This window comes from Siniperca chuatsi, linkage group LG3 (genome assembly GCF_020085105.1).
Source record: "Siniperca chuatsi isolate FFG_IHB_CAS linkage group LG3, ASM2008510v1, whole genome shotgun sequence".
Lineage (NCBI taxonomy): Eukaryota > Metazoa > Chordata > Actinopteri > Centrarchiformes > Sinipercidae > Siniperca > Siniperca chuatsi.
The window spans coordinates 6,939,306-6,966,487 of NC_058044.1; the positions used below are offsets into that span (position 1 = coordinate 6,939,306).

At 39.0% G+C, this 27,182-nt stretch overlaps 2 protein-coding genes across 4 annotated transcripts; both read left to right on the forward strand.

Annotated features, from left to right (window-relative positions):
• The first annotated feature begins 907 nt into the window (after positions 1 to 907).
• On the forward strand, positions 908 to 12,274 carry LOC122872134 (bifunctional apoptosis regulator-like). Of its 3 annotated transcripts, none has more exons than XM_044187944.1 (9): positions 908 to 1,058; positions 2,863 to 3,163; positions 4,920 to 5,018; positions 5,673 to 5,766; positions 7,836 to 8,008; positions 8,278 to 8,422; positions 8,861 to 9,040; positions 9,399 to 9,595; positions 10,892 to 12,274. In XM_044187944.1, the coding sequence occupies exons 2-9, from the start codon at positions 2,871 to 2,873 to the stop codon at positions 11,082 to 11,084; spliced, it is 1,374 nt and encodes a 457-aa protein (XP_044043879.1). In that variant the 5' UTR covers positions 908 to 1,058; positions 2,863 to 2,870; the 3' UTR covers positions 11,085 to 12,274. The 3 variants fall into 3 exon arrangements, with proteins under 3 accessions (XP_044043879.1, XP_044043868.1, XP_044043874.1); XM_044187933.1 differs by having other exon boundaries at positions 1,055 to 1,308; XM_044187939.1 differs by lacking the exon at positions 908 to 1,058 and adding an exon at positions 1,075 to 1,316.
• Positions 12,275 to 13,936: 1,662 nt separating this feature from the next.
• Positions 13,937 to 25,362, forward strand: txndc11 (thioredoxin domain containing 11). Its single transcript, XM_044187970.1, has 13 exons — positions 13,937 to 14,262; positions 15,181 to 15,277; positions 15,489 to 15,608; positions 16,138 to 16,235; positions 17,093 to 17,222; positions 17,447 to 17,540; positions 17,852 to 17,964; positions 18,102 to 18,305; positions 19,223 to 19,904; positions 21,560 to 21,747; positions 22,267 to 22,379; positions 22,565 to 22,645; positions 23,260 to 25,362. Exons 1-13 carry the CDS (start codon positions 14,138 to 14,140, stop codon positions 23,786 to 23,788), a joined length of 2,574 nt encoding a protein of 857 aa, XP_044043905.1. The 5' UTR covers positions 13,937 to 14,137; the 3' UTR covers positions 23,789 to 25,362.
• Positions 25,363 to 27,182: the final 1,820 nt, after the last annotated feature.

Consider the following 27,182-nt stretch of genomic DNA (forward strand, 5'->3'; position numbering starts at 1 on the left):
TTATGTGATCTGGATTTCCCTCTTTGAAAATATTCAATTTCAAGTTCAAAGACTATATTCAAATTGCTCCAATTCAATAATTCAGATCTATAAATTCAAGTAAAAGTTTTTTTTTTTTTTTAAATCCAGTTGCTCAAATTGGCAAATTCAGAGACTAAAATTTAAGATGTAAAATTCAGATCTGAACATCTGGGATACCAAGCAAGTATTCATTAATGATTGAATTTCAAAATTAGGTATTTAGTTGCTTATAAGATTAAAATCTTCATGGCCATTAATGGCTTACATAGATGCATCACTGTTCAAAATGTACTGTAAACTAGTTAATTCAGGCATCATCTATGCCTGTTTATCCTTTGCAGGGTGAATCAGCTTTCCAATAATTTGCCCCGGGGAGCACCATGCCTAAGTCTCTGGAACATTTCAGGGGAAGTTTACCGAAACAATATTATAGCAGTTCACCTTGAAAAGAGATCACAGAGGGGTGTAATCATAGCAAAAAGAGCATGTTTTGGACCCCAAACGCTGCATTTACATTAAAAAATACCATAGCCCTTTAAAAAGAAGCCCCTGCCCCTTACACAGTTTGTGCACACCACTTTTTCTCAGCTTAAGTTACTATAGATATGCATGTATGTTACTATAAAGTCTCACCCTACAGGAAGTGTGCTCTGGTGGTGATCTGGTGAGGACTATTTGAAGAAACACTAGGACATAACTCACTATAAATACTGTATGGTCTCCCCCTGTACATGCAGAGCCAGCTTGTAAGTTAAGAGGTTACTGTTTTGTTAGTATCATGGTCAGGAATACCTCATAGCTACATCAGGCCAGAATCTAATCTAAATGCCAGGTGTAAACAGGGCCTAAGCTTCGGTGACAGGATCTGATCTGATCTGAACTTTGTACTGAAGCAGCTTTTAAAAGCCACATGGCTGAAATCAGCTGTGCGTCAGGCTTTGCAACATCACCGAGGACGACAGTGGACGAAATCGTCCTCTGTCCTCTGTCCTCTGTCCTCTTCTACTTCAGCTCCAGGCACACATAATTTGGCATAGGTGAGTGTGTGACCAATGACGAGTGTTATCAGGTACCCGCATGACACGCTGACGTGCGCGTGGGTGTGTGCGTGGGGCTTTCCACAGCAGCGAGGAACCATGGCGACAGCTATTCAGGAAGAAATATTTATCTACTCCATGGACGGTTTAATTTAGGGTTAACTTACGACAAGCTGACGTTAAGTTAGTTAACCAAATAGTTATGTCATCCTCCAACTGGTCACCTGTCAAAGGCCATTGCTGAGGCGAGGTAAAACTGTGAGTTTATTGAATGACGTTGCCTAGCAGTTACGTTACTAACTTAGCAAAGGTAACTAGGTAACTTAGCCATCAAATGATAGCTAACAGTAAGCGCTGAGTTACCTTTGCTAAGTTAGTAGTTAACGATAGTACATTTTGATATCTGTAATATCCGTGTTGCTGACCTAGCTAGTAGCTAACGACTAGCTAGCCAGTTATAGAGTACAGCTAACGTCCAGATCAGTATGTGATAAGTTAACGTTACCTGCTTTCAAAGTAGCTAACTAGTTATATAAAATGTCAGTGTATAATGTTATCTAATATTATCACTTTCTTTCTATTTCATGGTTTGGTGCTGATCACTGTTTGTTGTTTATACTTGTATCTGTGCAGTAACGTTAGCTACTTGTTTGACCTAATGCTATGATGTCACCGCCTCCTTGTAAACAAAACACTTTAACCGAATTTAAAATTGATATCATTAGGTGCTAAATTTATTCTTATGCCTATTCCTCACCCACACAAATCTGTTTAACTTACCCATACTTGAGTTTACTTTATGACATCCTATGCCAGTCAACATAACACCATGTTAAAAGACCATACTTGTGTTAACGTTAGTCCATTAACCACAATTGATTTATACTATACATTTATGCTGACCATTTTCAAATGCTTGATGTGTAGTATTAGATTATCAGATATGTTTTTCCTACAGTTCCAGGCAGCTATTGGTTTCCATTCATTTCTGTATGGCATGAAAATCATACGGTACACTCTTGCTCAGTTGTCAAATCCATCACAGGAAACATCAAGTCTGCATACATTTCTGTCAAAGTTGTGTTATCTTTGTAGAGTAAGGCAGCGCGGACCTTTCAAATCAATCTGTAATGAAAATGCATTTGTGCTGAAAAGATTAGTTGATAAATAAATTAGTAAAATGGACAGAAAATGAATTGCCAACTTTTTTTGATAAGCCATTAATTGTTTCAGTCATTTATCTGGCAAAAATGCCAACCACTTTCTCGTTCCAGCCTCGACAACGTAAAGAGTTTCTGCTTTTCTCTGTTTGATACCATTGTAAACTGGGTTTGGACTGCTGGTCAGACAAAACAAGACATTTGAAGACATCACCTTGGGCTCTGGGAAACTGTGATGGGCATTTTTCACTATAATCATTCATTGCATCCCTAAACTGCATTACCTAGCAGCGATAAAACGTAATGCAGACTTGATGTTCACTGTGATGGATTTACACAACTCAAGAGTTTACTAATATTATTATATTGTTAAGAAATGAATGAAAGCCGATGTGTTCTTGGAAAAATACATAAAAAATCTTAAACCCAACAGCATGTTTTACAAAATGATAAGTTGTAATGTTAAATATATGTGAAATGTAGTAAATAGGATAAAACATACAAAAGCACTGGTATGGTCCTTTTTAAATGACCAGTTGCCTCTGTGAAACTTTTTAGAGACTGTACCCATATTTAAACTTTAAACTAATATCACTTTCTCCATTTAGTTCTTCTTTTGTAACCTTTTTCCTCCTCTTATTCAGACTTGGATATGTTGGACCAGATAGAGTGGGATTCATCAGATGAAGGTCTTGGAGGTTCAATGGAAGATCCTCCTCACTTATCTGAATTTCCTCATTCGAAGCCCTCCACCACCAACATCTCAGAACATGAATTCTCGTGTCACTGTTGCTATGACATCTTAGTGAACCCCACCACCCTGACCTGCGGCCATAACTTTTGCCGCCACTGTCTGGCTCTGTGGTGGGAATCCTCTCACAAGAATGAGTGCCCAGAGTGCCGGGAGAAGTGGGAAGGCTTTCCTAAAATCAACATACTGCTGAGGTATGCTTTTCACAGCCAGACCATATCAGGGAATGAATGTTTGATTTTCTGACCACAGTATTCCCATTTCTCTCATGTATAGTAGAGAACAGAGGCCTACTGACAACCTTTAAAGACAAAAATTGTGTGTGTGTGTGTGTGTGTGTGTGTGTGTGTGTGTGTGTGACAAGTGTGGTTCAAATACACCTCCATGAGGCTAGGGCTGGGTATCATTTGAAATTTTGTAATGCTAGTGCCGATGCGATACCTGAGTGTCAGTACCAAAACAATGCCTTACTTTGGGGAATATATACCTGTTTTGCTACAAAACTCTATAATTTAACAAAAGAAACCAAAGTTTTCAAATGCTCAATGTTGTCTAAACACAAGCAGCCGTAATAGAACTCTACCTAAAGAAAACACAGTTTTAAAATTGGAAAAATGAAACATAGAGAAACCTGGTTATTCAGCTCCCTGTGTACATGATTCTAATATAATCCTGATTTATAACTTGTCTCCAGTGGTGCAGGCATGTCTTTGACTCCTCCACATTCAGCCAATCTTTCATTATTATACCAACCAAGTTACCCCAACAGTTGAGGATGAACTAAGTTTGGTTCCTGCCTGACTGGAAACTGCTGAAGTTACTGCTCCACTGGCTTTAGCTTCTCTGCCCAATGAATGATGAGTGTGACAGTATAATGTATGCTCCACATTACCAGCACCAGACTTTCCCTTTCAGCATGTGGACCATGATTAAATGATTTTGCTTTATATAGTAGTATGTTTGCCTAGTGCAGCATGGGTTCACTTTCACACTATTCCAAAACAAGTAAACTAGTTTTGAAGTCAAATACTTAGAAATGTCTTTTGTTCATTGGTAAGGAATTTACCTGGGTAAAAGGAAGAAAAGAAACCTATGGACATATGTACTAAAGATTATGGAGTTGGTGTTAGAAATTACCACCCACTGCCACTTCAATCAGTGAAGCCAAAACATTTGTTTATCCGACATTTGAATGTCTTCATATTGATTTCCTTTTTTTACTATAAGAAGTGAGAGGAAGCAAGCAGTTGCCAACAGACACAAGTACTGTGTCACCAAAGAAATCGGGGAGTGAAGCAATGTGGTGATAACCTGTTGACATGTGGTTTACAAGAAATATATGTGAATAAGGCTAAAAGGTATATAACAGTATGACAGGTAAGGAGTTGGAATTATCTTTGTACACTGTTACTGGCATCAACTTATTCCTACACAGTCAATGCATAGTGCACACAGTGTTTTAGTCTGGCAAAGGGAAAGACCTGATTTGGGTGTTTTCACAAGTTGTACCAAGGGGGGAACTTTTCCAGATGTCTAAGAGTTTCATTAAACCGTTTCAAACACAGCACAAGGCTGAATGTTGACAGACACAATCGGGTCAAATTCAACATATAAATCATTACAGTGTCTGCACCTGACATTGTGATGTATCACACATAAAGACATGCTAACTGTTTACTAGAAGAATAGGATAGAGGAGGCAAAGTGTGAAGGAGAAGCTTTATCAGAATTACCTCAAATTTTCCTCAACATGGCTGTGGAAGGACCAATTTCACTCTGTGTGCTGCTCTGACAAAAGTTAGTACTAATCAGCTTGGACTAGGCTGGTCAATGCTAAAGAAAAACCCAAAGAACATAAACATACCATCCCCACCTCCTTTGTTTGTTCTCTTGTACATTTCACTTTTCATCTACTAATTGCACTTGTTAACTTAATGCTCTTCTCTCTAGGGATGCAACTGACAAGCTGTTCAGTGAGGTTGTTCAGCGGAGGAGAGCAGAGATCCAGGCTAACCCCAAAATCTCCCGGAGCTTGCTGGCCTTCCAGAGGTAGTACAGTATAATCTATGATACAAGCCGTTTTGGTGTAAAGCTTTGGAACAGTGTATCATCTTAGCATACACTGAAAGAGTACTCACCGATTTAGCATTGCACGCCTATAACATTGTCAGACTAACGATGGACAGTTTAAAACAAAAGGATCAAGATGGATGCAGCAGAACCAGAGAGATAGATAGTCTTTTTTATTCCACACATTATTCTTCTTTGTCAAAACCTGGCGCCTACATTACCCACAATGCAACTTGACTGTCAACAGTTTGGTCAGAGATTTGGGTGTATTATGCTAGTAGCTGCTAATGTAGGCTCAAGTTGCTAGCCTCAAGCAGAGATGAGGAGCTCACTTCTTTCTGACTCCATACCCCCAGATTTTATTTTCATTTTCTAACTTGTCCGCTTCAGCCTTCACTTGAGGCAATTTAGCAGACTTCGCACAGCTCCCCCCGAAGCCACAAACTTTTTTCACATATGTGGTCGTACTCCCAAAGACCTGTAAACAGGCTTTGATGTGTAAAATCGTTGGAGTTCCCCCTTTGTGTTATGCCCATGAACTTGCTTTGTGTCTGATCTGATCACTTCTACTTGATACCTTTTGTGGTCTGGAGCAAAGGAGCTGGCTTCCATAAAATATCTACATGTCTTTAGGTATGGTGACAACTTGGGTAGATCCAGGACAAACCAGCACAAAGGAGCAGGCTTCTTCTTTTCTGGAGTCCTAACTGCACTCACTTGTGTGGCTGTAAGTATACAATGGCATTAAAAAGAAGTCACCCTTCATGTTATTATCACCATATTATCTTGTGCAGTATGACTTCAAATGATAACTGGCCTCAAAACCGATGCTATGATTCCAAGCTACCTTTCTTACCTGCCTACCAGGAGCCATTGACAGTATGTTAATATGGCAGTTTTTGAGGGTGATGGATTGATTTATTGATGAGGAACACAATAATCCAAGGGATAACAAGTTAAAGTAAGAGCACTTAGAGACTAACTTAACCTCAGTTGAACACAATTTGATCTATTTCTTAGTGAATGGTGTGATTGTGGTTTTCCTCTATTATTGGAAAATAGAAATTATGTTGTAAAGACCTGCCTCTTGTCAAGGTTTGGTATAGAGGCCTATTTTTCTTTTACAGTCATTGTAAATTGTTGTGCATAAAATTGTTATAAATACAAACAATGTTAAACAAATACAATTTTGAGCATGATTATGATACAATGATTAGTTGAATCAGTTTGCATTATTGGATTGGTAAATAAGGTTCATACTCCCTAAGATACAGTATGCAGTCTGGGGTTTGAGCTCATACTGATGCTCATTATCAGTATCCAATTGGTACATTCTTACTTTGCAATTGTGCGTTGCTAATCAATGTTATTTTGTAATATATAATGTCTTGCTAAAGAGTTTTCCCTTGTGCCCACTTTTTTACTCCATGATATTGCAAAATGTGCCGTTAGAGGAAATTATTGTACCTTCACTGTTTATTACATTTAAATAATTTGACGTCTATATTCAACGACTGTATTTTTAGGTTGTTGTATATTTTAACCAAAGGGATTTTAACCACAGTGGTGTGTAATATTACCACATTACTGGATGAAAAGGTCGGTTGTTCATGTCATGCAGACAGAGCATGTTTATTTTGTCCATTTGGCACTTGGGAGCAACGACACTGTGTGTCTTGCCACGTGGCGGTAAATTTGTGTGTGTGTGTGTGTGGGCGCTGCTGGGAACATGAAAATAGATTACCGCATGGTCCTGTTTTTTTACCCCAGTTCATTAATGAACATTATTATTATTCAGGTCAGGTCATTATAGGAAAGGAGGCCTTGGCATGCGTGCAAAGCTTTAGTTTGTTTTGGATGCTTTTGACTTTGTGTTTTCTTTGGCCTGGAAAATAATATTCCCTGCAAACTGAGATGTGTATAGTTTTACCATTAAGTAACTGATGAATGCTGATTTATCAGAATAAGTCCCAGGATGAAAATACCTGGTTATTATCATTTCAAGTGGATATTGAGGTTCAATTTAATCAATATTTACATTTTAAAGTAGGTTAATGTGACTTCATTTGCACACCAATCCTTTGCTAGTCTGGGCCCACCTTTTCTCCAGACTCAAGTTTATATCTCTTCCCCTTAGGTTTAGGTTTCCTCTTTACAGCTTTTCACTTTTTTCACCAGAAAAACAACCTCTTGTAGGAGAATTAACAACTTAAGAACAGCACATTGCACTCTTATCATTTTTCTTTGGCAGAGAATATCCAGCAAGTGCATTTAGTTGTCCCCTGTGCTTATTTTATCGGTATGATCATGTTAGCTTTATCCATGCAAAGATATATTACACATTTACACTTAATATGCACAGTACTGACAATCACAAAGGAGGAGTTACAATACAGTTTTTTAACTGTAAAGTTATCATGTGCTGCATATACACTTGCAAAGCTTGGCTTAACAACTAGCCATGTAGAATTTTACAGCAGTGGCGGCAAATTGTCCTGTTTGGCAGTCATATTTAGGAATATTTTTTTAGTATTGTATTTTTTCTTTGTTTTCAAAGTGATCTTGTTCTTCTTACATTACCAAATGACACAAAAAATAAAAAGCACATAAAACTGCAAATGAGAATGAGTAATTAATTGCTTATAAAATTGTTATATGGATATGATTCAAATCCTTACCGATTTTTATAAAATCATACTTTTCTATATATATATAATATAATGCAATCTGGTTTAGTATAAGCAGGATAAGCAAGTGTTCACTGTACCTTGTTTGTTAATATCTGTGTGTTTCCAGGTGATGGTGCTGGTGTATCACTGGAGCAGTGGTGTGGTGGAGCAGCATGACCCGTTGATCAGTAAACCCGTGTCTCGCTGGACGCCGGAGGAAGTCGCATCCTGGCTGGAACACTTGGGGCCCTGGGCCCAGCTTTACAGAGAACCCTTTCAGCAGGAGAATGTCAATGGGAGGTAAATAAATTACATAGGATTTTATTTCAGTGCAATTTTTGTTCGCTTTCCTGTCCTGATTTTAAAATGCAGACATATTATACCCTACAAAATAGAACTGAGTTGAGCCATATTTATTAAACATATTGTCATCTTTCAACTGTAGTACATTGCTCTCTATTTAGGTTTAGACTTGCACAGACCCCCCCTAATGTTACATAGCAAAACACAGAAGCTCATGTTGTGGATCATTATGTTCATGCCATGTGGTGTTGATTTCTTCACTTTAGGCTGCTGTTGATGCTGGGAGACGAAGAGTTGTTAAAACCTCCTTATAGCATTGAAAATCAATCTCACCGACGGGCTGTTCTGGCTGAACTGGACAGGGTTAAAACCCTGGGGGTCAAACCTCCGCAGAACCTCTGGGAATACAAGGTAGTATACCGGGGTCTGGTCTGCTCCAAACCTTTGATTATACTACGAAGAAACCGTTGATCATTAGCCTTTTCAGTGTACTGAATTTTGCATCTTTGGTTTGCAAATATTTGTCCTATTGTGGTTAACTTCCCATGTACTTTCAGTACTTCATTGCATCTTTAGATGAGTAAATATGAAGTTGATGTATTGGAAGTTATAGTACCTCTGAACAAGTTTGTGTAAAACATCTTGTTTTGCTTCCACTTCCACTATAATAGCATACACTAGATAGTCTTAACATGTATTTAAGGATGTGACCTTTGCTTTTAGTGTTGTACCACAGTCCCTTCATTTAAAGAAAATACTCCATAATTGAGATTTTAAGAACTGAGTCTCCAATCAGTGTGTCCGACTGTCCTCTTACTGTGTACTTATATTTCTCTCACTTTCTGCCAGGCTGCTAATGCAGGGAAGTCTCTGTTTTTGCTGTATGCACTGAAGCGCTCCCCTCGTCTCACACTCTTCTATTTGTATTTATTCGACTACTCGGAAACCTTCCTGCCCTTCCTGCATACCTGCTGTCCGGCCATTGCAAACATCGACAAGTCAATGGAGAGCAGCTTCCTCAACACACAGGTGATACTTTGCAAACTGCCAGCTAATACAGTATCATAAGGTAAAATATACAGTAGGGAGGAATAAAATGTGATTATTTGGCCAAATTTGAAAAAGGCATTATGCTAATAGTAATAAGTGATAATAACCTTATTCTGACTAACATATCACAGCTAGAATTATTTTAGTTTAATCTGATTATTAATCTGCATGTAAGTATACTGTAACTATTGAGGTTGCAGATTTTGTATTACAGAATGCTGGTGGATCTTACTATAGAAAATAACTTAATTAGCTTACATTAATACCTGTTTTAATTGTTTAAAAGCAATTCTCAACTGTCATCTTTTGTTTTCCATGATGTTCCTGTGTTTGGTAGTTGGAGCCCAGCTGGCGACAGTGGGCAGAGTTTCTTGTAAAGTACCTCCTGCTTCCATACCAGCTGATAGCTGAGTTTGCTTGGGACTGGCTGGCCGTCCACTACTGGACATCTCGCTTCATTATTGTTAACGCCATGCTGCTGTCTGTGCTGGAAGGCTGCGCCCTGTGGACACTCTGGACAAGAGCAAGGATCAGGTAGATCCTGTGTTTGTTTGTTATATATATCACATATAGGCCTTTTCCACTACAGTAATGACCCAGAACCCAGAGCTTCCCATAACCTAAACTTTGAAGAACTTGTAAAGGTGCTTTCAGACAGCGAGTGGTTGCCACTGCCGCCTCCATTGTTTTCAATGTAAACATGACAGCAGCTGTGCTGCAGAGGTCAGCGGCAGCAGCAAGGAGAGGGATGGTGGCTGCCATTCTCGTGAACGCATGCTGGTTTTTCAGCTTGCCGCTGCGGCTCGCTGTGTGACCATGGCAACCACAGAAACTACAGCGAGGGAAATATACGGGAGCTGATTTTACTGGTGACTGAGTTCCCTGAATTATACATCTCTTCACCAGTAGAGAACAAACAGATTAATGAAGAGAAACAGTATTGGAGCAGCAGCTTCTGTCAAGTCTGATTATTCGGTCTGGGACAATAAACAATATTTATGATACTAGTTAGCAAAACTTGCAATATTAATCGTGTCATATTGGTAACCATTTCCTCTATTTTAAGCTACAACCCTGAGGTGAGATTACAGTAGGTGGATAGCAGCAGCCTGTGGTGTACAGGCCGATAGGATTGGAGGGTTTTTTTGTTTCACCTTTATTTATTCAGGGGGGAGTTTCACAGAGAGCAATGCTCTTTTTTTGAGGAATGGCCTGATCACATTCACACTGTTACTAATTCACACCTGGAAGCTGTCCAGTATAACCACAGTCTGACAGGCCACTGAACAGCTCCACTGGAGCGGCTGGGGTGAAGGGCCTTGCTCAAGGGCACCTCAGTGGTGGTAATGAGGGAGGGGCAAGCGCTGCTTTTCACTTTCCCCACCCAGATTTATCCTGCCGGTCCGGGGGATCGAACCTCCTTCTGTTCAAAAGCTTGCTTTTCTAACCTTTAGGCCACCACTGACCCAGTCGGGAACAGAATGTTGATGTTGCAACCGCTCGCTGTCTGAAAGCAGCTTGATCCTTTGGCGCTATGTCGTCTCACCAAGAACAGACTGCAGGATGCAGAGCAGTCATTTCTCAGCTTTTCTTTTCTTCACGATATTTAATTTTCTCTTGATGTAGCGTTTGGTCGAGCTTCCTCGCTACTTAGTGGAAGAAATGGTTCACTACTGGAAATGTTGCATGTGTTTGAAAAGTCCTACACTACTTGAACTAATTACTGGGAAATGTAATTGTTCAGTTAAGCTACATGTTAAGTTACAGGTTGGTCAGTTTCTGTGGTGAAGAAGGCTACACACACTAACTTATATCTTCCACTTTCCTTAGGACTCTGCCACGCAAGATGTGGAACCACTTGTGGAAGATGCTATCTCAGGGGTTTGCCTTCGCCCTCCTGTGGCCTTTTGTCCCTCAGTTTGTGTGCAACTGCCTCTTCTACTGGGCTCTCTACTTCAGTCCCATCATTAATATAGATCTGGTGGTGCAGCAGTTAATGCACCCAGAAACACAGGCACTATAACAAACTGCATGTAGTCAGTGCCCAATTAATACCGTACAGTTGACAGCAAATAAAATAGCCAGAAATCCAGTTGCTGTAGAGGAGAAGTGTTTATATTTAGCAGTAAACTCACATGAGACTGGCTTTTTTGCTGTTGGAAAGGAAGTTTTCTTGCTTCCTGTCTTGTCTCTCTGCTGGATGGTTGCCATATGGAACAAGAGAGGAACTGGGCTATTGTAAGAGAAACAAAACCAACAAGATGAGAAACAGTGAAATATCTGTGATGTTATTGATTAGGAGAGATTACTGCAGTGATCTCTCTCTGCGTGCACAGTGCATTCACAAACCACATTGCCTAAATGGACCAGAGGGCAGTTATGCAAATGATAAGTCATGATGTTCCAACACTGGCGGTAGTGAAGACTGGCCTCATAAGGAGTTTTCTGACAGCTTTGTAGCACTGAGATGGTTGTAGTACGTTGAAAGGTGAGCTTTTTTATGCATATACTGACTTGGCCTAAGTCAGTAAATTAATTTTTGTTTGACTTATTTTATTAGATGTCTTTATGGCATGCAATCCACAAGCAGTTAAATAAGCAGTGGCTGCTTTAAAAGTATCAGCTTGACCGAAGCAGTATTATTAGTGCATAGAAATCCTTATTCTGCAAACATTTCGATGCGTTCTTTGAGTCTTCAGTGCGGTTCTGGCTTAGACTGTGAAGTTGGTGTTACAGAGCTGTCTGAAAATTCACTCTACGAGGTTTGGTAACATGATTGTGAAATGTGTCAAATGTTGAGGTTTGTAGTTCTGCAGCCTGATGGGAATGTCAGGCTTTAAAGTTGATTCAAGGGAAAACAAAAACATTTCACAATACATGTTGCACTTAGATTTGAAATAAAATGGATGTTCTTAAACATTTTTGAGACGCTGATACAGATCTTTTCTAATTTTTATGATTTTAAGGAGAAACCGTTTGTCGCAGATTTTATTTGCTGTTACTGCTTACAAATATTGCGTTGCACATTTTTTTTTATTGTTCAAAAACATTTTGTTTGCAGTATAAATTTCCATGTGATGGGTGGGTAGAGCTAATCAAAGACTATTTTTATTTTTTACATAGTTCATTTGCACTTAAATGTTCTACACTGTGATTTTGTTCTTCAGTGTTCTCTAATGATAAAGAAAAAATAAAGATTTTTAAATAATGTTACCCTGTTGTGTGGATTTGTTTTTCTCATGAAGTAGTAATTGCTTAACAATTTAAATGTGATGAGGATACTTATGACTCTAAGGACAGTTAATACCAGAGTCTGGGGATGTGATGATCTGAACTTTAGAAGTAGAAACATCACTTACTGAAACAATGCCTGGCCTTTCAAATACTTGTGTAGTAGCTGTCCACTTCGCAATTATATAAGATTTAATTGATTGGGGGAAATTCACATCACAGCAGAACAAGAAACAGGCTGAAGAGGTAAAAACAGATTAAAGAATTATTTAAAATGAAATTATTTGGATCAAATAAAACATTTAAGAAATGAAATTCTATAAATCTATCAGAATTAGAAATACTTTATTGATCCCCGAGGGGAAACTCTTTGTTACAGCAGCTCACCTTTACGTCAGTGCACACAGGAATAGAAGTACTAGCAAAAAATATAATACACTATAATAAAGAAAATAAATTAAGTACCAAGTGGGTATAATTATAAAATAAAATAAGTGTGAAGTACCAAGTGGGTTTACCGGTTGATGATAATAATATGGTATAACATTATAAACATTACAATACTGAGTCCATATTTAAAATAGCACTGTTTTCCCTCCTTGTACTATTACTGACAAAGATATGTTTGTTTAATATTTAACTGCATCTCTTACTGTTGGGCTTGACCTTTAAAATGCTCCTGGATCAGATCTACAGTAGGTTAATGAATCTATAAATACTATTGACTTCCATGGATCTTTTGGGCTTCTGGGTTCCACTGTAGCCACTTCACAAAATCACAAAAACAAATGAGGTAGGTAAGAAACAAATACAATAAAAAAGCCATATCATACACAATAACAGACTAAATAAAATATAAGATAAACTAAAAACTGAGAATAGAGAATAAAGATAGGGCCATAACGTTAAATATAATATGTACTGATTCTACAGTGTACAATGATAGTGCCCAGTAATATACTGTACATTCGTGCTCAAGTAGATATTGCTAAAGGATGTTGTCCTTGAATATTGAACTGAATTAACGGTACATTGAATATATGTATAATATATGAATAATTGACACTGTGTATATACAGAAGGTTATCTTGAGGGTCTGAAAAGTGCAAAAGAAAAAAAAGACTATCGGAAAGATTAACAACGAACACACGAATCAATAATATAATAGATGTGATGAATGAAATGTTATGAATAAAAACATAATTTTAACTGGGCAGTCCGTCCTAGTTCTTATCATTAGCTTGTCTGTAGTGTAGTTTCAATTGTACTAACCTGTATGCACAAGGTGCTATATAAATAAAGTTTGATTGATTGAAAATTTTAGAACGACCGCCCTCCATGGATACATGCCGCCCTCTCGTGTTCAGCAGCTGTCATCGCAGCAATGGTTGTCGCCATAACAACGTAGGGACTGTCTCAAAAGAGCAAGTAAGACTCGATACGCAAAAATAACTACAAACACAATTATTGCTGACAAATTAAAACATGATACATATTTAGACCGGTTTAATTCCCCTTCAACGTATGCCTATTTAACTATCAATCCTATTTTGTTACCTTGGATACGATGACAGTGTTAAAGTGCCGCGCTTTTTTTTAAACCGCTGACAGCACTTTACATTCTCTCCCTTACGTCATTGTTGCGGAAGTGAAAAGTCTACGTGGGGAAGAAAGGTTGGTCTCACCGTGTTTGAATAAGCTACACACCAACAGCTCCGATGTCCAATCCAGGTTAGCGCTGTTCCTTGTCGAACAAGTATTGCTCCACGCCCCCGTTAGGCAAATGGACGCGTTGAGCAGCAGCCGTGGCGTATAAATGGGACGGAGAGCCGACGACAGCCTGTAATGCTGCGCCGGGTGCGGCAGTCTCTCCGGCAGGTGCTGTTCCTGATGGCCCGGAGACCGGGTCTACTGTGCGGGGCTATCGTGCTCGGCGTCCTGCTCATACTGGCCGTCAAGTTCACATGCAGGTAACAGTCAGCAGCGTAAACAAGAACAGCTTCTGTTCATATTATATTATATATTAGTGTGAGCTTGTTTTTGCGATCAGGCTAACATGAGACCTCCTGAACATCATGACTGAACATATTGATTACTTTGCTGAGAGATAAGTGTTGTTGTAGCATTAGTAAGTCATAAATTAGCTATTCCCAATGATAATCTAGTTACTTGTAACCAATCAGGGTCTTCATTATGTTTTGCAGCTGATCTGACACAGACGAGTCCTGTAGGACAAGAGGATTAACCAGTTATTTAAACCGTTTAAACAAACAGTGTACTCCCCAAGAGTGTTACTGTGTATCAATATCGGGGTTTTATTAAGGTTTTGGCGTCTGTATTTATAAATGAACACGAAGACAACAGTGTAACAACCATACTGTATCTCTGTAGTAAACAGTCAACACACATTGACTTCCAGTGAACCCAGCTGTGGAGACTGAAACTTGATCTCAGACAGTGACACATCCTGCTTCTTATCCAGTAGTGGTGGAAGAAGTATTGATATCTTTTAATTGAGTAAAAGTATATTACATGTATGTATGGTATATTATTGTAAGAATACTCCATTACAAGTAAAAGTCCTTCATTCACAATATTACTTAATTAGAAGTACAAAAGTATTACCATTAACTAGTCAATTAATTGAGTAGTCGATCAACTGAAAATTAACCGTCACTTATTTTGATCAATCAATCAGTAATTTGACTTTATTACTCAAGCAATAATGCCAAACATTACAAACGATCTCGGGCACACCCTGCCTCTTGACTGTGGCGGTTTTGCTCCACCTGTGACAACACCAGAGTGGAAAGTGTTTAGCTTGATGCAGGAAACCTAATTTTGGTGTCAGTATGATTTCTGATTTACATTGTCTTTTCTTTCTGCAGCCGTGCTAAGAATGTGGTGGCAGCATCTCGACCTCCGGTGCGGTTCTTCTCTGCCGAGGCCCCGGTAGTGGACCTCTACCTGGGTCAGCTAGACCAGGTGAGATTCAAAGACATAGACATCTGATGCAAAACGTTTTGTCACCAGTCAGGTGGAATTTCCCTCATTAGATATTTTAAAATCTGCATGGTAAACTACAAGCGTTAGTCCGCGGTAGTAATAAATTCAAGCTCATACTTAATACAGAATTACAATCCAGTGCAGTGGTTAAGTCTATAACATGTCAGTAATGTTAACCTTTTCTCTCAAGGTGGAGCGTCTCAGGAGTATGGCGGAGGTATCTCTCATCTTCTTCTATGCACCGTGGTGTGCTCACTCAATGACTGCCCGGCAGGAAGTGCAGCAGGTGGCTAAGAAGCTGGCCAAACAGGTACAGAACACCTGAAGACACAACAAGCACTCTGCAAGATTGTTTAAATACCAAATAGCAACCTTAACTGACACTTTATCAGATGCCCACTGACAAAGTACCAGAAAGTTAGGGCTTGTTGTCATAGTAACAAATCTTCTAAAGTGCAAAGAAAAAGTAGCATTTGTAGAGTAACTTCAGACGAATAATGTAGAATTAAACTGACAAACAGCGGCAAAGAGCTACTCAGTGAATTTATATGGTTTTTAGAAATCTGTTGGAATTATAAAATCAAATCAACCCTTAAATTCACAGTGAAAAAGTTCTGAACTTGAATGTGTCTGACTGTTGGAATATAATTCATCAGGCATATATTTTTGGGTCTTTGAAATGTAAATGAGATGGAATAAAGCCTCTCATGACTGAGAATGGTAACACACAATACCCTGTCTGTGGTCTGGAAATAGTTTTGTTTATTCAACGCTGTTTCTCTGTCTCTCTCGCTCTCTGTAACACACACAAACACACACACAAACACACACAAACACAGGTGCAGTTTGTGGCTGTTAACTGCTGGTGGAGTCAGGGGAAATGCAGGAGGCAAAACCGCTTCTATCAGTACCCGATCATCCATCTATTTTACAGCAGGTGAGACGGAGAACGCTCATCCTCTCAAAGTTATTTGTATTTAACTGAAATGGTAGATGGTGAATAATGGATGCGTGAAAAATGTGACAGAACAGCCTGACTGTGACTTTTACGTTCTTGCCTCAATTGATATGATTGCTGTGCAGTGTGGTTTAATGAACTTTAGTTCTGGCTACTGAAAATCTTTGCACTTTATGACTAGTCATTAGCTGCAAATTTCTGTAACATAAGTCATTCACTTCCCGTATAATTTGCCGAAATTGGGGCACCCAAGATGAATCACAACGTCCCCAGTCATTTCCTGTCAGACTTTCTAATGAAGGCTTTAAATACTACCCCCCAAATTTTTTTTTTAAATATAGCCAGAATTTATTGTTAACTCTTATCGTATCTTATACTCATCATATTGGCAAAACAAAAATAAGATCTTAGTCTTAGACTCCTCTGTTTTTTGATTAAATTATATGTCGCAGGGCAGGTGCATTCACATAATAACAGCTATCCAGTCAGTTTGTGTTGTATTGTTTTGCTGGCTTTGACTGCTTTAATCTATTTTTCCGATTTAATGATCTTGTCCATTTTCCAAATACAGCTTTGCACTCGTAGTGTGATGTATACAGTATCTTAAAGTGAACAGTGGACTGTAGCTTACTCTATTTATGGACTTGAATGTTTTTAGGAGTTTATTTGTTGATTTCCAAATTTATTTTACAACAGTGAAGGAATAGAAAAACTGTTAATGCTTACATAAGCAGACATAATTAGGAATATCCAATGCCTCCATGGAAACACCTGAACTGAACCACCTAGCCTAACTGATCCATTATGTTGTTTGTCTTTGTGTTTCTGTGCTGTAGGTTTGGGCCTATAGAGTACAAGGGTCCATTTGTGGCTCAATATGTGGAAAGTTTTATCCTCAGAGTCATCACACCGCTCACTTACCTCCCATCAAGAGCCAAACTTAAAGAGTTCCTCTCCTATCACGAGGTATTGTTTGCCTTCAGGCCATCTGATGGAGAGTTGGCAGAAAATCACCCACAAAGTTTATTCCTTACAGTGTGTGCTGGTTGATTTTGTAAAGAGTTACGCAAGTTGCTAATATTAGCTCAAGCAATGAAAGTTTTACTGTTGTATTACCTAAGTGTCCTCTATGAATAAGGCTATATTTCAACATGATATATTCTAATTGACTGTCTCTTGTGTATTTCAAGCCTCGAGTGGTGGGTTTCTTCCAGTTTAACTCCTCTCCTCAGCCGCCAGGGTACATCACATATCTGTCCTCTGCTCTGCACGCCCTGAAAAGGGGTAAGAAGTGATCATACAGCACTGAAGCTAGTTCTTTTAAACTTTGATAATGTCAAGTATGTAAGATTAGATTAAAAATGGCCAAGTTTTGGGAATCTTGGTCATCGTGAAAGTGAAGATGGTAGTGAGTAGGCTAAAAATAAGAAATGTACAATGATGGGTAAAGCATGTGGTTAATGTCTATTTAGAATGTGCAGTCTTATGTATGCGTTTGTTTGCTGATCACATTATCAAATATACTGTAAGTGAGGATAGAAAGGACAGAAACTTTTCAGTCTTCAGCCCTAAGTCTCTTTGTTTTTCTGCTGCAGATTTCCGTGGTGTTGTACGTTTCGGGGTTGTAACCAACAAACAGGTGGCAGAGGCCATCTCACTAAAAGAAGATGAAACAGTTTACCTTTACAGAAGATTAAACTCCTCTTTGGTAAGAAAAGTCACCATGTCATGATAGACAATACATAAAACACTGGTTCAGAAAATGTAATTAAATGTTGATTACATTTTACTATAATTTTGGATGTAGGATTGCACGACAATGTGCTGTATGTTTTCTTCTTTCAGATTTTCCCTCGAAGGGAACGCAACTTCACATCAGAGGCCATCTGTAGTTGGGTTTTTGAACACCACGAGACCGTCATCCATTGGTTGCAGCCTCCAGGAACAAAGTCCCGCCTCCTGGAATATGAGCTGACTAAAGGTCCTGCACTGCTGCTGTTTCTGCCGTACAATCCACTTGGGTCCAAGCCCAATCCCATACTGCAGCAGGTGAGCAGGGATGGAAAAAATCACATAGGGTGAATGAAAATTTTATCTCTCTGTCACTGACTTCCTGTACTTGAGTTTAGTGCTGCATTTGATAGAATGGACCAAAGCATCTTGCTTAATTGTCTCGAGATGGGTAGACGTCTCTGATATTGCTCTGGTTCCAATCCTACCTCAACCATAGAGCGATGTATTGCTGTTGGCAATACTTCATCCTCTACTGTCTATCTCACCTGTGGTGTGCCACTGGGTTCAATGTTTGGTCCACTACTGTTTTCTGTTTACATACTTCTTCCTTGAGATGTTATTCGTGAATATAATATGAATTTTAGTTTTTATGCACCACATATCTGCAACAAACTCCTAGAAAATTGACATCTGCTCCAACTCAGTTATTTAATATCTTACATTGCACTGTAGCTGCACTGTAATTTTTATTCTACTGTTTTGATTTGTTGATTGTATTTAAGCTTATTTTTATCTTCTATTTTATTTAGTTTTACTCTTTATCATCCGTATTAACTTGGCCAATTTGTCAATACATGCTAAACCTGTAGCTAGAAATCTGGGAGTCACATTCGACTGTAACCTCAGTTTTGATGCTCATGTCAAGAAGGTTGTACAGTCCTGTTTTCTCCAAATAAAGAACGTATCCAAAATCAGATCTTTTCTATCCTCTGCTGACCTGGGGAAAGGTATCCATGCTTTTATTTCATCCCATTTACAAAACGGTAACTATTTAGTCACGTTTAAGCCACATCACCCATATCTTAGCTTTCCCTCACTGGCTACCAGTTAATTTCAGAATTAACTTTAATTAAATTAAATTAAATTTTAATGATTACATTATTATTATTATTATTATTATTATTATTATTATTATTATTATGACTACTTTGTTTTGTTTTTTTGTCTTTCAGTTTGCAGACATTGCCGTGCGTTATCATTCCTGTGACAACAATAACCACTCCAGCTTGGACAAAAGTTTCACCTCCCACTCGCTGTGCTGCCAGTCAGTTCCTCTCCCAGAGTCCAGTACAAGTGTGTGTGAGGTGTGCCTCAGCTTGTCACGATCGAGCCTGACCAGCTCGTCTGTACACTGCTTGTTCCCCTCCACGACTCAGGGAGGAGATGTGTTGCATTCTTATCTCAGACACTGCTGCCTTCACCAACTACCTGCCCCCATGTCCATAAAAACCACAACCTCAGTGGGCTGTAGCAACTTTCTGAACAGCTATAGCCCATTTAGTCAATACAGTGCCTGCTGTAGAAAAGTAGCCAAAGAGGAGCCAGACATGCAAAGAGTTCCCCTTCTGCCTCCTTCTTTGTCCATCCCTCCATCCTCTGTCCCTCAGCAGGGAGGAGACGGCATCACAGGGCTCCGGTGTCAGACCAACAGGACGCTCAGGTTTTATGTACTGGATGTTGCTCTGAACTGGCCTCTGGCGGTGAGGCTTGGAGCAACAGGCAACGGAAGTGCTTCTCTTCACCAGGAGGCTGGTGTGCGAGGTGACGGGTCGTTTGCAGCTATTGTGAATCTGAAGGATGAGGTTCATTATGTTCTCCACCGCAGCCCAGCAACCACACTGACAGAGTCTTTGGGTAAGACTAGGACAGTATTTCATTCATATCGCATGGTTTTATTTAGTTTGTAACTCTTAAAGCCGGGCTACGCTTGAAATAAACTAGTTTGTAGGAAGTGTCGTGAGATCACGTCTAAAGACAAAAGAGTTTATAGCTGTTCCAAATAGCTACTTTCGAAGGTGGGGGGAAAAGCCTGCCGTCATAGAGAGAGGTGAGGCGCAATAATCATTCAAATGGGGTTAACGACGCACACTTTCACATTGTCTCTCCTTGAAGGCATTCATAGTGTTGCACTCAGATGTACCCATGAAAGGTGACAGAAATTCATGTGTAAAGAATGAAGAAGGAGAGCTTCAAAAGTTAATATCTTGCCTACTTTCTCACCTCAACACACCGGGCCAATCACTGCGTGAAGTGGGCGTGCCTGTCGGATTGTCAGATTCAGAAAATCACAAAAATTGTCGGACGCAGTCCCTCCTATTCGGGGGGAGGGGCTCTCAAATGCTGTTTGATGATCCAACAAGTACGTTGCTTACGTGTGCTAAATTCCAAGTTGGATGCTGCTATAGTTTAGAAACACATTTCTGAGTTTTGTGTTACCTCCTGTTGGGGATACTTTGGTAGGCACGCTTACAGCCTGCTCACAAATATGTGACATTTTTCTTGAAATTGAATGAAAAGCTAAGGAGTCAAATTAGTGTGTAGTCACCATGTCTGTTTAGATTCACTGATTTTATGTACAAAGGTTGGCGCAAATTCAATACATCACCAAAGAAAGACGTCTTAGGCAAACAACAGTTTTGCACATTATGCATATGAGCAAATTAAATAATCTGCCTTAGTTTCATGGTCTTTTGCATACTGTACATGTGCAGATGGTTTCAGGAAATAGTCACCACAAAGAGTGTGATGACTTTTTAATAGTAAAAAATTTTACTTTAAACTTTTAACATAGCATTTTGGCTCCTACAAGATGTATAACGATGTCATGGTAAAATTGGCATTTTAATCATTCTGCAGGTGCTTCTTGATCCACTGTGATCTGCAAACACCAGGCAGCATTCGCTTGTTTATTGCTTAATGTCATCAAAAAGACGACAGACTGCAGTTGTGAGTCCTGACCTTCTGTTCAGGGTGCCACTGTTTTTTACAGTTATTACAAAGAGATTTAAATTACACTGCCTCTATTTGGCCCATTTACACTGTATTTTATGAGGCTGTATTTTACATTTAGTGTGTGAAGTCTGTTGTCTCATGAGAAACAGCAATGCATAGAGAGGGAGAACAGCAGTAATAACTTATATTAATAAAAATGTATCCTATGAGCTTAAACCACCAATTATGTGCCTCACATTTATTAAATTTTATTTTATCTCACAACAAAGTTGTTCTTTATACCACAAGTGTTGCTGGAGTTGTCAACCTTTAAGATTATTTCCCTTCTTCGTGCACCTTGGAAGTTGGTGGATTTGTCCCAGAATTACCTAGATAGCTAGAAGACCCATTTTAATGGCACCACAACAATCTTATAAATGTCTATTACACTTTTTGTAATAGACAGTAATTGTAATTGTCTTTTAACCATCACTTGGTTAAAAATTGTGTGATATCTGAATGTGATCCTAATAGTAATTCTCTGGTTTGATTGTGTGTCTCTGTGTATCTTATTAAAGAGGCGTTCATCAGGAACTTCAGTGCTCCATACAGCCTCTTGCAGAGACACTTGGTGGGAGAAGAAGAAAGGAAAGGAGGGGAGGGGGAAACCAGGCATCCAGACAAACACCAGCACTCGCACCCACGCCATCTCATCACAGAACTGACCACTTTCTCCTTTCTGCCCTGCGTCATGGACCTCCAAAAGGTGAGAAAAGACTCTGCTTCAATTCCTTTCACCCTCACCCTATCCACTCTACATCCATTTGTGCATTTGTGTGAAGAATTCAGGCAACATCCGAAACCAGTTGATGGTGAATGGAAGTAAATTACACAACCCTCTGAAAACAAGTCAGCCCGGTACTGATTTATCATACTCCAGAACCCCTAATGAACTTACCTGTACTGAATCATGGAAGAAACATCATATAAAATTAAAGATATACAAATGATAAAATTATACTAATAATCTACAATATGTAGTGAAGCTAAAATTTGATAAATGGTTTGATTTGGATACGTCCTGGGCGCCTTCCTTTGAAGGTTTTTCGGACACATCCCACTGGTAGGAGACCCCAGGGTAGACCCAGAACACGCTGGAGAGATTATATAATTCATCTGGTTTGGGAACACCTCAGGATCCCCCAGGAGGAGCTGGAGCTGTATTGAGTTCATGGACTTGAGCTGTGGATAAAAAACATAAATCTGTGTGTGTGTTCTCCTGTAGGATGTGCTGCTGTTCTATTACACTCAGTGGTGTGGATTTTGCTCTGTTCTCAACCACATCATCATCCAGCTGGCCCGATTGTTACAGGGAAACAGCACCATCACTGTGGCCAGGTACAGTATATGTGTTTTTATGTTTGACTGTTGATGCAGGTATTGTAGCAGTACTGTGTGTTTACTAAGGATTTTTTTATTGTTGTTGTTTTTAAAATAAACTTTCATTAACAATTCAACTTTAGTTCTCTGGTCCAACCTTTTTTTAGAAAAAATAAAAATATAACCACATTTTCTCTGTGTAGGGTGAATGTTGCACGTAATGACCTTCCATGGGAGTTCATGGTGGATCATGTTCCCTCTATTCTTCTGTTTCCCAAATACAGGTAAGTGAGACGCACACAAACATACATGCATTTGCATTTCCCAGTAATACCTGGAAATTTGGCTGGCAATGACCAGAGTACTCTTTAGAGCTGAAACGATTAGTCAGTCCACAGAAAAATAATTAGTAAGTAATAACTATTTTGATTATTGATTAATTTTTCAAAAAAACATTCCCTATATCCAGATTTTCACACGTGAGGATTTGCTGATTTTCTTTGTCTTGTGTGAAAGTAAACTTAATATCTTCAGGTTTTGGACTGTTGGTCAGACAAAACAAACAGCACTTTTGGTTTCAGGAAATTGTGATGGACATTTTTCACTGTTTCCTGACATTTTATAGACCAAACAATTAATCAAGAAAATAATTTGCAGATTAATGATAATAAATGAATCATTAGTTTCAGCTCTAGTACACTTTTCAACAGAACACAACATACAGTAACCTCCGGAGTGGGTACAGCAACAACCTCAATGCTGAATTAATTGATTAACTCTATCCTCCCCAAGGGGACATTGATTTGCTGTTTTGGCACACAAAAAAGAAACATAGTTTTTGACCACAATATTGTCAATAAATTTTCTCTTGTTTTCCCCATTTCTGCTCCTCTTCAAGAAAACATTTTAGTGTGAAGTTTCCTGATGACCTGCCTATCACATTACCCAACCTCCTTCACTTCATCCTGCAGCACTCTGGCTCTGTACAACATGCAGACAAACCAGTGGCAGCTTCTAGCGAAGACGAGTGTCCAGGACCCAGTGCTGTCCTCCGTGCAGAGTTTCTGGCACTCCAGCATGAGGTTCAAGCGCTGCATCACGCCCGCGAACATCTCTCCCAACAGCTGGCGCAGCTGTGGCGTGACAACCGCAGACTAAAATTTGACACTCTTCGCTTAGAGGCCCAGAACGTAGAGCTGCAGCGAGAAAGGCAAAGCTTAGAGGAACAGCACCGGGAGAAAAGCCGGCAGCTCGTGGAGGCGGTGAGACGGCTGCAGGAGCTGGCAGACGCCTCTGAAAACCTGCTGAATGAGAACACACTGCTCAGGGTCCTGCTGAGGGCGCTGAAGGACAGGACTGACTCTAAAGAGCAGGCAGAAGTGGAGAGCAAAGAGGCAGAGCAGAAAAGAAGCCATATGGCCTCCTGACCACAAGTCTGCAGGGAATCCTGAGAGCGACGCTGAGAAGAGGAAGAGGGCCAGGAAATGAAGGGAGGACTGAGATGGATGAGAAAAAAGCTTTGATTAGACTTGAGATGTAGTGAAACAGGACGGATTTTTAAGAATAAATGAAATGAAGGTAAAATGAGGAGGTCATGTAAAACCCATTGGGCAACGACCTAATACATTTTGTCATAAGAGAAAATGAGTAAGTAAGTAAGACTGCTGCTATGTCAGGACAGAAGCAAGGAAACACCTAAAAGAAAAGGTGGATAAGTAGCGAGGGAAACGTCAGCGTTAGTCAGAGACAGAATACTCTAAGTGCTGCGATGATAGTGGGATTATCCACTCTTAGGAACACACTAGTATGGGAATTAAGTGCCAACTGTCCAATTCAAACTACTCAGTTCTGATTCTGTGCTTGCAAAAATGTAATATCTGTTAAAGGGTAAATACGTATCCTGAGTAAAACATACTACACAGACCCTGCAGCCAAATTCTCAACCTTCACTGAATTACTGTAAATTTTCATACAAAGCCAGTATTCAAATAATGGCTGAGTGTCAAATAACAGCCAGGTGCGTGTCCAGCACAAACAAATAAATGCTAGTAAAAGCAAAACATTGACAGGGTTGAAATTACTTGTAGTTTACTATAACAGCTCACATGATAAATTCAGTATAATGTCCATAGCACTAATTCCATCAGTACAACAGAGTCGTGTTATACTCACCACTCTGCTGCTCTCAGTTTCTCTTTTTTATCAGAAATAATGTTTTCATACTCCAATTAATTCCAGTCGTTCCCTCTATGCTGTACTCCTGACCGATGTGAAGATATCGTCGACAAATCTCAACACTTCCTGATGTTTTTCACATTAAAATCCTACCTATGAAAGGAAGGCTGCTGGAGGAAGTGTTGATTTTCATTCATGGTAGCTTAATATCCTTCAGGGGGCGCCTGACTCTTGCTGTACTGAATTAGTGCTGTGGAAATGTACATTTTACTGAATGTATCAGGACAAAAGGTCAACATGGAGGAAGTTTTGAGTTTGCATTAAGTGTGAAACCGGAAATATTAGAAATGAAGGCCTGGTTCTCTCTAAGGTAAATATAAATGCCACTATTTGAGAATTTACGTTATTTACTCACCTGCTGCTCTACAAACAGATGGACGACGACAATGTTTTCCCAACAGTCCTTTACTTTTAAATTGATGTACAGTAGTAGGTAAGTGCATGACTACAGGTTAGTGATGCAGAATTTGGCTGCAGGGAGAGAGGGCTACTAATGAAGCGGAGACTTATTTAATACTGAAGATGTGGCACCGGCTCACAGATCTGTAGGTGAGCCTAAGAGCACTTGAAATTATTTGCAAGAATTTATTTTTTTTTTTTGAAGGGGATATAGTTGTTTTGTTAAACTGATCTATTTTTACAGGAATCCTTGAGTCACTAAAATATAATTTCTATGTAACTATTCAGGTATTAAGAATGCGATGCTGCAATTGTTTACATGTGAAATATTGCACCTGTTTTTACTGATTAAAAGTCTTTCATCTTATTCCTGTGTTTTATTGTGGTTGGTGTCTGGGACTAGATTAAGGCCAACCATGTGTTTTGTTTAAGTCATAGTAAAGATTACCAAATCAGTGCAAGCAATACAAATTCAGCCCCTGATCACATCACTGATCTTGTGAAATTCCTGCTGATTTTCTTTTTGACAATTGACATTTTTCTTCATTTCAAGCTTTTGTTTTTCGAACATGTCTACAAACTATGCCAATATCTGAATTTTACAAAGGTACATGTATGGAAAATGGCACATTCAATATCCCAATATCCATAAAGACAGATTTAAACACATTTCTGCAGTCATCTCCATCTTCTGCCCTTATTTTTAAGGGCAGAAGATGAACAATTGTTTTATAGATAAACACAGATTTTTTTATATGAGAGAGACTGCACCTTTCAGTACAATACACCCCGTCTTTGAATTCTCTGTTCACTGGGAGAACCAGAAGATGGCAGCACTTGGTAGCAACACAATGTGTGTAGTTAGTTCATTCTCTGTTTTTATTACACTTCAGTTGACTCTGAATATATACCAGCTAAAAAGCATAATAAAATCAAGGTTGCAGAGAGGATGAAGAAAAATCACCTGTATTTCTAGTCTTGGCAATGACTCTTTCACACACATGATCACTATTCTGTGCAACAGGGACCAACATGTATTTACATTAATACATAAAACACTTAAAGCTGCAATAATTTATTTTATAGAATAGTAATTTTGGGGCATTTTGCACTATTTGATACAGAGTGACAGGAAAAGTGGGGACACTTTTGTATGTAGATTTATCAGATATATTTTGCTAGCCATAAAAAATTAGCTAAAAGAAAAGCTAAAACTGTTGTTAACACATTAGCTATCATGATAACTATAACTTAACTAGCCATGGAAATGGCAGTGACTGTTTTTCTTGTTTTAATGTTTTTCTGCCCCTTAAGGCCCAAGAATTAATTTATGCTGCTTTAAACTTCAAGAATAAGGTTGTCAATATTCAATACTTTTGTTATTGTAAAACTCACTGGCACATATTAATCTGTAGCTGAAAATAGTCCCCAACAAATGCAATATTTACTTGATAGCGTTTGCTAAAAACTACAGTGCCCAACTGTTTTAGGAAATTACTGAGCCTTTTTAAAAAATGAAACTTTATATTTGTGACTTGAGATTTATATTCTCTGTAGGAACCAGTGGGCTTGGTGCTGATTATCTTTTCATGAGGTTTGTTGACAATAAGAAAAATATGGGAAATTGCCAATATTATCCTGTAAGGATCTCACCATGAACTGGACCGCTATGTTCAGCAAAGAGTTAAATGCCAGATCTAATTTGGAGCAGCAGGAGCATGTGCTGTTCATTTCAGTGTGAATGGAAGGTTATTGTCTTTAGTTTCATGCACTGCAAGTCTCAGCCACAAAGATGTTTTATATGTTTTCCAATGTAGCCTACCAGATATTTTTACATCTTTGCTGCAGTTCTTAAAAATACTAATAACTGCATACACTGTTTGCCCTTACGCTTTAGTCCTTCAGTTACATTTAAAAACAGGGATTTTAATGGGGTCTGAGACAGGACAAAAGACAACAGCAGTAATTATTTCCTTTAACAGTGAGGGGTATAAACCTACATGAGTGCATTGAACACAAATTTCCAGAGTAAAACAAAATAGCATTTCTCCGATTGACCACGGTGCACAAAGAGGTGGTCAAGAAAAGACAAAAGAACAAATGTGCACCCAAATTATAACTATGATAAAACCATGCTCTCATGCGCAGATCTAGAACATAGGAAATTGTAGAAGGTTGCTGTTGGGT

Excerpts from the sequence above, each read along its gene's own strand:
- txndc11 (XM_044187970.1), top strand. The coding sequence starts at position 14,138 with ATGCTGCGCCGGGTGCGGCAGTCTCTCCGGCAGGTGCTGTTCCTGATG. Across the intron at positions 19,905-21,559 it reads CACACTGACAGAGTCTTTGG|AGGCGTTCATCAGGAACTTC; the intron begins GTAAGACTAGGA and ends ATCTTATTAAAG. Across the intron at positions 22,646-23,259 it reads CTTCTGTTTCCCAAATACAG|AAAACATTTTAGTGTGAAGT; the intron begins GTAAGTGAGACG and ends CTCCTCTTCAAG.
- LOC122872134 (XM_044187944.1), top strand. The coding sequence starts at position 2,871 with ATGTTGGACCAGATAGAGTGGGATTCATCAGATGAAGGTCTTGGAGGT. Across the intron at positions 3,164-4,919 it reads AAAATCAACATACTGCTGAG|GGATGCAACTGACAAGCTGT; the intron begins GTATGCTTTTCA and ends TCTTCTCTCTAG. Across the intron at positions 5,019-5,672 it reads AGCTTGCTGGCCTTCCAGAG|GTATGGTGACAACTTGGGTA; the intron begins GTAGTACAGTAT and ends ACATGTCTTTAG.